At 39.1% G+C, this 13300-nt stretch overlaps 1 protein-coding gene across 1 annotated transcript in view; it reads right to left on the bottom strand.

The window, feature by feature from the left end:
• Window positions 1-13300, bottom strand: part of LOC105285968 (laccase-3) — a 312136-nt gene that overhangs the window by 212661 nt on the left and 86175 nt on the right. The window contains exon 3 of the mRNA XM_026973661.1: window positions 5104-5233. Coding sequence (XP_026829462.1) covers window positions 5104-5233 — 130 coding nt within the window. The remainder of the gene's footprint in view (window positions 1-5103; window positions 5234-13300) is intronic.

The raw sequence follows: 13300 nt of genomic DNA, 5'->3' as shown, positions 1-13300 counted from the left end.
GGGTCCGTGCCTGATCGTCAAGAATTTCAACGACTCGATGAACGATTACATGATCAGGAGCAAATGAATTTTGCAGGTGCTGGCCACCGTAGGGCAGGTCGTCCTCGTGTGTCTTAGAGAATTGAGGAACGTGTGATTGCTCTAGCTCGAACTTATCCTGTCATGGGATCACGACGCATAGGCGCGCGAGTAGGGGTTGATCATAAAACAGTCTTGCGCATTCTCCGTGAGGAAGGCCTACGACCCTACAAAGTGCAGGTAGTGCATGAGTTACGATCTGGTGATCGCACAGCTAGTCTTCGTTTTTGTCGGTGGATGCTTCGCAAGATCCGAAGATATCGGCACTTTCTGAAAAATATAGTGTTCACTGATGAATCCAGTTTTTCCAGCACTTCCATTTTGAACCGGCAAAATGTTCGCATCTGGCGCAGACGCAATCCACACGCAATGGTCCAAAGAGTTCAGCAGGGCCGTTTTTCAGTCAATGTTTGGGCAGAGATACTTGGGAATGATTATATTGCTCCTGTGTTTCTCTCAAACCGATTGTCAAGCGTTGAGTATTTGCGGTTTCTACGTCATACTCTCCTGAATCGACTGCGACGTATGGTTCCGAGGAATGCCAGTAATCGAATTTGTTTTATGCATGACGGTGCTCCACCGCATTTCGACAGACAAGTCCGCGCTTTTTTACAACGAGTTTTTGGAACTCGATGGATCGGTCGTAATCCTACGCCACACTTATGGCCCGCCCGTTCACCTGACCGGAACCCTCTGGACTTTTATTTCTGGGGAGCTCTGAAAGCCATTGTTTATGGGTCAAGCAGGGCTTTAAGGACAGCTCAGGATTTACGAGATCGCATTGAAGAGGCGGTTGCTACTTTAGCACGAAATCGAGCTGTGCTCCGTAGAGTGCGAGATAATTTAGTGGAGAGACTTCAAGCTTGCATTGATAACGGTGGTGGTCACATTGAAGCTGGCAGACAAGCACAACTGCTCAGAGCTATTGGGGCCGATGGGTCAGTTCTGTTTGTTCGTATGTAGCGTCGACGACGATAAAGTGAGAGGCAAGGGGAACTCACTGTAATCAAGTCACCCCGAGGTGAGAGGCGAGGGGAACTCACTGTAATCAAGTCACCCCGAAAGGAACAGAAATCTACCACGTCCGCGTCGTTGTTCCTGGGTAGCGCTAAGTGTAGATTAAGCAGATTTTTGACCTTGAAAACGAATTTTTCAGGGTCATTTTTGGGGGGTGATTTTCGCTAATCATGATCAGAATATGCAGAACATGATTTTATGAACTTTATAAGCATCAGATTTATTTTCTGACTTCATAAAAATCGATTTTTTTGAAATTTCAGGCAAAAAAACTTCAAACGAAGATTTCTCTATGAAATATTGATTTCCGGCATATAGTCCCTTTGAGACTTTTGTTCAGCTCGACGAGTAGAATCGACTAAGCCAATAAAAAAATTTGACATTGAAAATAACCTTGAAAGTTAATTTTGCGGCACCATGTTTATGATGCAATGTTGGCGATCTCGACGAGTAGAATCGACTGGCTAAAGCTTGACCAATAATTTTTTCCCACCCTGTACAGCAAGTCTGAAAGAAATTATTGTGACCCGACGAGAACTCTTGACGGTGGTCGAAGCTATTAAATCTTTTCATCACTACCTATTGGGACGAAGATTCATGGTTAGGACCGATCATGTTTCTTTACGCTGGTTGATGTCCTTTAAGAATTTGGAGAGGCAGCTGGCAAGATGGCTTGAGCGCCTTCAACAATATGACTTCGAGATCTGTTATCGAAGTGGGAAGTCTCATGGCAATGCGGACGGGCTTTCGAGGCGCCTGTTCTCGGAGATAACATGTCGCTACTGTGCTAAAGTAGAGTTGAAGGAGGTTGCTGCTCTAGAAGGAAGCGTGGGACGGATTGTTCTAGGTGAAGATAGGCTTGAAGAGTGGCGGTCGGCGCAACTGCAGGATCCGATCATTTTGATGTTTCTGCGATCGAAGGAGAGTGGAGTACGCCCGGAATGGCAGGCTATTGCCCCTCAGGGAATCCCGGCTAAGATTTACTGGTCCCAGTGGAAAGCCCTTACCGTTGTGGACGGTGTTCTTTACAAGAAGTGGGAGTCTCCGAATTTGAAATCCAATGTTCTTCAGATGATAGTTCCTACGAAGAAAATCGAGGAGATTTTGAAGGAGGCCCATGATTCGTCATCCGGTGATCACTTCGGGGTGAACAAGACATTAGCCAAGGTTCGAAAATGTTATTATTGGGCCACCTGTAAAGGTGATGTAGAGAAATGGTGTGCTACGTGCGCAATTTGCATAGCGAAGAAGGGTCTTTCTGAAAAGGGGAAATCTCCCTTGCAAGTTTATAACGTTGGTGCTCCTTTTGAGAGGATACAGGTAGATATTTTGGGTCCTCTTCCTATGTCCTATGCAGGAAGCAGATATTTATTAGTAGTGGTCGATTGTTTCACTAAGTGGCCGGAAACCATTCCGTTGAGGAATAAGAGAGCTTCTACGGTCGCGGAGGCGTTGGTAAATTATGTCTTTTCTAGGCATGGTGTCCCGTTAGAATTACACACTGATCAGGGCAAAAATTTTGAATCTCAGTTGTTTCAGGCATTGACGTCACTGTTAGAGATAAGGAAGACTCGTACCACGCCTCTTCATCCGCAGTCTGATGGGCAAGTCGAACGACAACATCATGCAATTTTTAATTATCTAACCAAATTTGTCGAGAAAAATCAGAAAGACTGGGATCGTTGGGTACTAATGTTTCTGTTGGCGTTCCGTTCCTCGAAGCATGAAACTACTGGAACTACTCCCGCGAAAATGTACATGGGACAGGATCTTCGATTGCCCTTAGATCTTCTTCGTGGTCGTCCTCCATGTGGAGAAGCTGTCGAGACGAGGAATTACGTATTGCAATTGAGGGAGAAGCTGGATCAGATTCATCAAGTTGCTAGATGTCGGTTCGAAGTTAGGTCCAAGAATGTCAAGTCTTGGTATGATCGTCGATCGAGACAGATCTTTTTCGAGCCAGGGCAGAAGGTGTGGTTTTTTAATCCTCGACGGATGAAGAGGAGGACCCCTAAGTTGCAGAGTCTCTGGGAGGGGCCCTATGAGGTGCTTAGGAAATTAAGTGATGTGTATTGTATTAGAAAATCGCCAAGGCATCGGAATAAAATCATCCATGTCAATAGGATCGCTCCATTTCATGAGAGACGAGGAAATTAAGTGTTGTGGGTCCGAGCCCGGAGGAAAGAAAGAGGGAGAGAACTAGAACTTATTTTAATATAAGGGAAATTTCCTGCGGTTTTTCTTCTCCGTTGTAGGAATGTTCGTGCGGAAGGAGGAATCGGTGGGTAGCAGAGCAGGAAGGTTTGACGTCGTGGGGACCGAACCGGGGTGAATGAAACAGCGAAGCCCGAAGGTGAATTAAAGCCGTCTGTTAGGCCGTCTTGCTCGCGGTTTTTGGCCGTGGTTTTCCCGCGGGCCGAAGGGCGAATGCCAAGGCGGGGACTTAGGGGTCCTCTTAAGAGGATAAAGGGGCCACGGAGTTATTCCCCTCCCTGTCCGAAAAGCGAAAAACCAAGCTCTCAAGTCCTCAAGGGAAGAGAAGCAAGAGAGAAGCACGCAAGGCCTCAGGAAGAGAGGGCGGCAAGAAGGTGGCATGGCGGAACTGGCGTCTTGGAGGATGGTTGCCTCCTAGAGGACGTCGGATAGGTCCCAGAGGCCATGAGGAGCGATAGCGTGGGACGTGTCTGGTAACCCGGACAGCAGTTCGGGGTAGGACAAGGAAATCGTCCCAGGAAGCTCTTCGTTCGAAGCTATCCTTCCTGGATTGTCAGGACGACAATCTTGGAGAGGGAGGGTAGTGTTGCGCCTGTGCCGAGCGTGACATCCGGTGTGCGGTCCGTGTCGAGCGTGGCATCCGGTATACAGAACAGCTTCAAGAGATTGATATGATAGAAGACGGTTCGGTCTCCGAGTAACGAAATAACAAGACAAGTGAAGAGATGAAGCTCTGCTTTGGTGACAGCCAGACGTGTTTCGAATCAATCTGAATCGTTCGACTCTAATGAATTGTACGAGCTCTTAGTAATAAAGTTTCTGTTCTTTTATGTACGCGAGAGTTATATTCTTGAGAGTGCGCGAGTGACAGCGAGCGTGTGCGCGCGAGACGTCCGGAGTCCGCTCGGACGCAACATTATCATTGGTCCGCCAAAGGTTGAACCTGAGTTTTCGGGATAAGAAGGGCGTTTTAAAAAAATGTTTCAAACAAAAGTTACTTACTTTTCGATGGAGAATCAGAATCTGCAATAAAAAGTTGGGGTTTCAATTAAAAACAAACAAAGTTAACCTTCACATGTCCTTGACACGTTCACTCAAGGTCAAACCAATGGCATCACCTTATGCCCCCCGTCAAACCAAACAACTTTTGTCTGAAATATTTTTTTTTCAATACATCAATATTTTCTAAGATAATTAACCGTTCCAGAACTTTTGCTACGCACTGTATAATGTTTTTTTAAATAAATTAACAAAAATAAAGGTGTACTAAACTATTTGAGTTCCCTCTTCTCATCTCCATTTTCAGCAGGTCGTACCGGTCCTATCCCAGGTAAAAGGGATTCAGTTCCTTGACCTAAAAAGGGACCTACGGGCAGACCGTTTTGGGTTTAGGGTAAGATCGACCCCCGTGGTCGTTGACCTTTAAACCGGAACACAGTGGTCAGTCCGACTCGTACTTTGGGGCCTAAGTGCAACAAGGTATGAGAGACGCTCTGTTGCGCCCTTCCTTCGAGCTCACGGAGCTCTGGACGTAGCAATAGCAACGTTCAAGAAACTTATATAAAATTCAAGATTTTTTGCTATGCTGCTTTGCAATTATAATTGTGTATATGTCATACGCGTTGTATTGTTGTATAATTTGATATATTTATTTATAATTTCAACAGAATAATATTAAATAACAATAATAAGAACTATTTAAATATTATCAAAAAAGATATAACAATATGCGTCATTTATAGATAGTAAATGTTATTAAGGAAAAGAATTTTGCTTTAAGTTTATAATACATACTTGGATACTTGGACCTGGAATCATACGGTTAATGGTAAATATTGTTTTTTCGATTCCATCAGCAATGACGCATTCACATGATGAATTAATTCCTGAAGTAGTTCTTGATGTATTACAGTAGTTGCATGCACTAAAATGGATAAGTATGAAAGATAAAAATTGTGAAAAATTTTTAATGTTTTTTTGAGACTTATATCTAAGAAAAGCACATATAAAAAATACATAAAAAGAAAACATATAAAAATAAATAAAACAAAAAGAGAACAACTATATGTATTACCATTACAAGCAATTTCTTTAAAAACTCACGAACTTGATCACAAATTGCTCTTGAGTTCGTTTATTACATTACATATCTATATAATAATTAATAATTAATTTCTCAATATTCCGGTCACAGTTTCGATAGAAGAAACCTCATTTAATAACTTTGACCTTACCATATCCCAGGCACATGTTAGCCTAATATATGTTCCTTAGACGTATTTAATGTCTAAGAAACATAAAGTACCATTTAAGAAACGGTTTAAATAGAAACCGTTTTTAGACCTAAATTTTAAAAACGTATTTTTTACGTTTCCATAGAAACGAAAAATGTGTTTTATTAAATTGATTCGAAATTATATAATTAATATAGAAAAAAATAGTAATTTCTACTTAATTTGCGAGTATTAATTATTTTTACATCATACGTTTCAATGTACTCGATTATGGAACAAGAGACAAAAATCAACATAAGTGTGTGTGTGATTCCTGCCTCTGATTCACCAAGCGACCGATAGATGGCCAGGCCAGGCGTGACGTTCTCGCAAGAAACATTTGCGTTATCACCTTACAAATAACCATCCGGAAAACCGATCCAGTACTCTTTTCTTCTCCTTCTCTTTTGAAACCAATATCAGTACTGCCACGATGGCAAACGGTACAGTCTCAGTACTGGGCCGTTTTGATATTTCTCCGTGGGTAGACTAGAATGGAATATGGTACTCTTTTCAGAGTTGAAGGTTCAGTTAAAGTAAAGAGTGCATAACTTCACTTTTTTAAACGGTGAAATTTGGGAGCGTTCCGTTTGGCCACGTTGATATTGACCACAGTCCCGATTGACCACGTTGAAAGTGACCACGTTCCGATTGACCACGTTCCGATTGACCACAGTCCCGATTGACCACGGTCCCGATTGACCACGTTGATATTAGCCACGGTCCCGATTGACCACACATTGGAAATTAGAAATCAGAACGGGCGTATCCCGTTTGCACATGGAACGATTGCACACCGCACGATTGCACACGTAATATTGCACACGTTGTATTGCACACTGTTCTATTGCACACAGCACGATAGTACACCGCACGATTGCACACGCACATTGTACGATTGGACACCGCACTATTAGACACTGCACGATTGTTTAATAAAACTGTATAAACGAAAAATTTTTAATGATCAGTAAATGATTCCGCATAGGTTCAACGAGGTCCGTGCCTTGAACATTCCACGCCAATCGAGGTCCACCGCGGGCGGGATAGGCCTCCTGAAGTTTGTTTATATTTTTTTTCGGCGGGGGTGCAGGTGGAAAGTGCTTCGTCGAAGGCGAAGCCCTTCCACTTGCATTACCCGCCCCGCGCAAACACTGTCAAGTCATCGGTACGATTCCACATAGGTTCAATGTCATGAAGTCAAAAACAGACCTATTTGAACATACGTGCGCTGGCTCTTATTGAATACCATCGATTGTAAATTGGTGTCTAATCGTGCAGTGTCTAATAGTGCGGTGTCCAATCGTGAAATGTGCGTGTGCAATCGTGCGGTGGTCTGATCGTGCGGTGTACAATCGTGCTGTGTGCAATAGAACAGTGTGCAATACAACGTGTGAAATATTACGTGTGCAATCGTGCGGTGTGCAAATAGAGGCCACCCCATAAAACACATGCATGTTTCTAATATCCAATGTGTGGTCAATCGGGACCGTGGCCATTATCAACGTGGTCAATCGGGACTGTGGGCATGGAGACCGTGGTCAATGGGGACCGTGGTCAATCGGGACCGTGGTCAATCGGGACTGTGGTCAATCGAGACCGTGGTCATTCGGGACTGTGGTCAATCGCAACGTGGTCAATCGAAACGTGGTCAATCTCAACGTGGTCAATCGGGACCGTGGTCAATATCAACGTGGTCAATCGGGACCGTGGTCAATATCAAGGTGGCCAAACGGATGCCACTCAAAATTTCTATTGCTTAGATATCGATCTCCAACCAGCTTCATCCTCTGAAAGTTAAAGAAAACAGTTGTATGATACTTTTCATTCATCCACTTCAGATGGAAACGAAAAACATGGTCTTAATACTGTAAAGCAAGAATCTCACATGTCAAAAATTATCCAATACAAATACAAATCTCAAGTCAATTCCTGATGCTGTGCACAAGAATTCTGTTAAGCAGCAATCTTTGTTCCACTCAGAGAATCTGAATTCTAATAATTCGATTGATTCAGTCAAGATGCCTTATAAAGACTGTAATTCTAAAAATATAATAAAACAACCAGTTTCAATATAGAAATGTAAAGAAAAAAATTTTACATTAATTGAAAAAGTGAGATCTAAACAGAATACATATAAACAAAGTTATAAAAATAATCAAAGAAAGTCATTTCCTCAAGCGAATTCTGAAAAAGATTTATATTCTTTATCTATTTCTAACTCTCCTAAAAGTTCATTATTTGAGAAGTTATCTCCTACAGGATCAAACTCAGATATTGATTTATCAGATACTGTTACATCAGAATCTGATTTCATAAAAAGTAAAAAAGAGTGCAAAAAGAAAGACTGTATCTTCAGAAAAACAGATTTCTGTCAACACAAGTATTGGTAAGAAAATGATATTTATTTATGTTTATTATACACATTTCTTAACCCTGTATATTTAATTATTCTGCCATTTTTTTCAAAATTTATTACATTTTGAGGTTCTATCCAAAATGTCAAGATATATTTTGACAATATTTCTCTTAGAATTGATGAGATCAGCAGCAAGGTCGACGTATCAATAGCAAATCAAATGAAATTGATGGCTTTTCTTTTGCCTCGCGAGAGAGAAGTGATCAGACCACATAATTTACCTGTTTTACCTCTAAAGTCTGTTAATGATTTCTGGACATTTGAAAAATACTTGAAGGATCCAGGAAATATGTCTACTATGGTAAATTATATTGCTATATAATGATTATTGATTACAGACATCCAATTGCCACTTAGCTTTTTGTGTTTTTCATTCTGCATTTTATATTTATTTATTTTACAGTAATTTCTTCCGCATTATTTAGGCTTCGTTCGCTTTGAACACTCATATGCGATGTATAATGAGCAAGAAATATAGAATGTCACTTTCAGCGCCTGAGCGTCCACAGCAGACGCAATCTTTCTATGGTATTCATAGGCAGGCCTTATATTTAAGGCCTCCGTAAATTCATCTTCAGATGTTCTGTAGCCAATAAAATGATCCACAGAGTATCTGAAGATAAACTTAAGGAAGTCTTAAATATAAGGCCTGACTATGAATACCATAGTTAGTTACTTAATCTCTATAGTGACAATTCATTGCAGTTTTTTTGTAAATTCTTGTTTTATTTGCATCTCTATATTTTTGCTTTTACACTTTACAGATAAAATATATGAGTTGTTATGGCAATGATTGAGACGAATTCAAGGCAACAATGAATGTAATGAAAAAATTAATGTACAATTGCTTAGCAAAGAACATAAATTTCAAAGGTATTGACCCAAATTCTACAAAATTTCCTCTAGAGCAATGTCATATGTGGAATCTGATACAAGGTACATTATTATATCTTTTATTTTTATGTATTTCGATTATCATGTTTTACATAATAATTAGCTTTATACAGCAAACAAAGTAGAAACGCCAGTAAGTTAATCTTCATTCAATTTATTACTTGACCATAACTGGCAAAAAGATTTACAAAGTTGCACTACGTTTCGACTGTGATTTCAGTCCTTTTCAAGTGCGTCAATAATTCTTGTCAATAATAAAAGCTACTTTCTGAAACTCAAATACAAAAAATTGATAAAAAACCAAAACAAATCAAAAAAAGCAATAAACATAAATAACTTACTTCCAGAAAGTAACCGACATCGAACATTAGACAATAAATTGAGGCACACAATAGCACGATCCCCGAGAACGACCTCCATACGCAATAAGAGTTCACATCGTTCTGCTTTCGAATCTGTTTATCAGAACATTTGGCTGGTCTAAGTGAAACACAAACACCTGTGTACATTCTATGTATTTTTCAAAATATTGTAATATATAGAAGGCAAGTTGTCCGTATCCCTCTGTACGTTAATAGTGTTATCTTCTCTCTTAATGTAAACCATTTCAGCAATTTCCCTTTTCTTTGTATGTGTTTCATGATGAATAATTTTAACATTAGACCAGTCAAAATCATGTCCTTTACAAAGTCTGTGCTTGCTAACAACAGATTGATTATCACTATCTTTCTTAATGTCAGAAATATGCTCCTTAACACGCTTTTCCAAATGTCGCTTGGTTTGTCCTATGTAGCAATACTCTCAGTCTAATCAATCAATGCGGTAAACTAACCCAGATTTTTTCCCATTCTTTAATAAATCTTTTCCCCTTTTAATTATGCAATCTAGCTTTTTTGAAATCGAGAATATAACATTAAACCCATAACCCTCAAAAAAGGTTTTCATATTATCACTGATATTTTTAACAAAAGGAACTTTAAGACAATTTTTGTAATCAACCCTCTCAACAGCATTACTTAAACGATACTTTTTTTTTACTTTATATCATTCATTCGTTTATTAACATGTTTGTTCACAAAAAACGAAGGGTAACAATTATTTACTAAAATGTCTTTAACGATTTTAATATTCGACTCATGGAAACGTGAGTTTGACAATAGTATCGCTCTGACAACTAAGCTGTTCACTACACCTATCTTATGTGCGTCAAAATGACTGGAATGAAAGTTGATATAACGTCCCGAAAATGTTGGTTTTCTAAACCAGTTTGTTCTCAAAATATTCTTATCCCTAATAACAGTGGTGTCTAAAAAATTCAACATACAATTAGTTTCCACCTCACACGTAAATTTCAATCTTGGATGGTAATTGTTAAATACCTTGAGGACATCCTGGACTTTGTCAACCGGTAAAATAGTAAACATATCGTCAACGTAATGATAAAAAATAGGCACATTAAACTTTAATTCCCGAATACTACAAAGCTCTAAATCCTCCACAACCATGTCCGCCAGTATGGGCGATAGCGGAGAGCCTATCGGACTGCCAAAAATCTGTTCAAAAAACTGTCCCTCGAACGTGAAACTGGTGGATCCCAACACCAAATCAACCGCGTGTTTAAATTGCGCCAAACTAAATTTACACGAACCCGAAATCAAATGCCACCGTTTTTCTATGGCCAACATAACAAGATCAATCGGAATGTTAGTAAAAAGTGAAGTCACATCTAAAGAAACTAAGACTTCATTTTGTTCAATCCTCACGCCATTAATTTTCTCTACGAAGGTCCAGCTGTCACGGATGTAAGAAGCAGGTTTTGAGATTGAAACGCTTAAAATTTTGTGGAGGAAGTAAGCAATATCGTAAGTCGGGGTGCCAATAGTAGAAACAATAACTCTTAAGGGATAACCCGGTTTATGCACTTTCGGCAAACCATAACAACGAGGCAAGTTAAAAACTGTATTATGTTACTGTTTATACGTATGTTCATCAACCAAGTCATTCACACGCCAAGATTTTAAGAGATCATTAAATCGTGTAATCAGCCGACTCAAGGGGTCATTCTTAAGCTTTCTATAGGTAGTCGTATCGTTAAGCAGATCAGTCATTTGTCTGATATAATTAGATCTATTCATTATTACCGTCACTTGTCCCTTATCAGCTTTAGTAACCATAATGTCACAATTGTCCTTTAAAAACTTCTTACACAACCTAAATGAACTCAATATATATCTATCAACGCAATTTATATGATAATTATAATTTAAAGTCCTTTTTATAAAATTATAAATTTTGTCACGAGCCACATTAGCTATGTCTTGTGAAATGTTCCGTACACTGTACTCAAAGTTTTTAATTATGTCCAAAGTAAAATTCAAGCGGTCATTCTTGTCATGATCGTCAAACGGTAAAGAAAATTTGTCACTCAGGCTCAAAATGTCAACAACCTTATCAGGAATAGTCTGATCACTAATGTTGATTAACCATTTTCGCCGGTTAGTGTTCACAAAAGAGTCTAATGGTTTTATGGTCAAGTAATAAATTGAATGAAAATTAGCTTAATATTGATGTAACTCTGTTTTTCTCTTCAGGCGTTGTGATGTATAACAAAAAAGAAAACTGTGACATAAGTAAAATTAAGAAAGCTTGTCAAAATTGACTTAAGCAAGCTCTAAATCGGAAACAAGAAATTAACTTCACTTCTGTTACAGTTGATAAAGAGAAGAAAACTTAATTATCTATTCATATACAATGTGTATGTGAGAGAGAAAGAAAACGAAAGATAATATTACATTAATGGTAAATATTGACAATAACGGAGACCGTCCCGATGATCTTGACCGTGACATATATTATAGAAGTTACCCTCCTGAGTAACCTTCAAAAGATTTTAGCCGTCGCTCGTTGCTTATTAAAAAGTTATTAACAAAAAAAGTTTATTGCTTTCGCACGAATTTTTAGCTGTCCACGCGAAGCAAGAATATGATATTGACATATATTACAAAGGTCACCTTCTCGAATAACCCGCCCTAGGTTTTCGTCGTCGATCGTTGTTTATGAAAGAGTTATTAATAAAAGAAATTTCGAAAATATAGTAGTTATTTTAAATATTGAAAGATATAAACGACGAATATGTATATGAATAAAGGAAGGAAAGTCATTTAAAGCAGTGAATCGTTAATATACAGGGTGTTCAAAAATGTGTTCTGATATTTTACCTACTGATAGTACTAATCATGACAAAGAAAAAAGTTCTAATCAATAGGTCCGCAAATGAACCATTTCAGAGATAGAGTTCATTTAAATAGTCGATTTGATTTAATTTTAAAAATAGATTTTTATTAAAACATAAATAGAATAGTATAGAATAGTTTCTTTTAATATAAGTACAAATCTTCACTTTAACCAAAAGCACAAACAGTTAAATACAAAGTATTCTCTGCTTTAACCTAACCTAACCTAACCTAACCTGGTTAGGTTATATTTTCCGAAATTGGAGCCCCGGACACATACGTTCGTTTTCAGCCCGCTTCGCGGGAGGGCGGGGGGAGGGGCTGGGCCCCTCCCCCCGCCGGGATCCGTGCCGTGTACCAGGTGATCAAAATCTGTACGGTGAAATCTGTTACACTAGCCCCGGCTGGGGGAGGGACTTTGCCTCTCCACCCCGCCATCCCGCGAAGCGGGCTGAAAACGAACGTATGTGTCCGGGACTCCAGTTTCGGAAAATATAACCTAACCCAAACTTATTTCTGATTTAAAGCTAAAATTCCATCAAATATACTCTTTGGTAAACGTATATGATATCGTAAACTTATGCTTTATTTATTACACTTATTTGTTAATAACTTTTTAACAAACAACGAGTGAAGGATGAAACCTAATGCAGGTTATTCGGGAAGGTGACCTTTGTAATATATGTCAAACTCAAGTCCTTGCTTCGCGTGGACAGCTGAAAATTCGTGCAAAATTATTAAATTTCTTTTGTTAATAACTTTTTAATAAACAACGGGCGACGGCTAAAACCTTTTGAAGGTCAATCAGGAGGGTTACCTTGACAATATATGTCAAGGTCAAGGTCATCGGGGCGGTCTCCGTTATTGTCAATATTTACCCTTATTTATTTTACTTGAATCTTATATAACAAAATAGAATGTAAACTTGTAAAGTACTGCACTCGGCAACAAAGGGATGCCTTAACACATGAATTTATGCACATATTGATGTACATATGAAAAATGGATATATATCCCAATATGTGCACAAAGTGAGTTAAGATATTTTTATTGCACAGTGTGTGTGCGCGCGCGCGTGTGTGTATACAGGGTGTCCCGGGTTTTAACCGACAAACTGCGGGAGCATATTCTACTAGTGGAAATAAGAAAAAATTCTTATATCGAGTTTGCTT

Source organism: Ooceraea biroi, chromosome 11 (genome assembly GCF_003672135.1).
Source record: "Ooceraea biroi isolate clonal line C1 chromosome 11, Obir_v5.4, whole genome shotgun sequence".
Lineage (NCBI taxonomy): Eukaryota > Metazoa > Arthropoda > Insecta > Hymenoptera > Formicidae > Ooceraea > Ooceraea biroi.
Note: the sequence above shows the minus strand (reverse complement) of the source record. Positions and strands in the feature narration are given on the sequence as shown.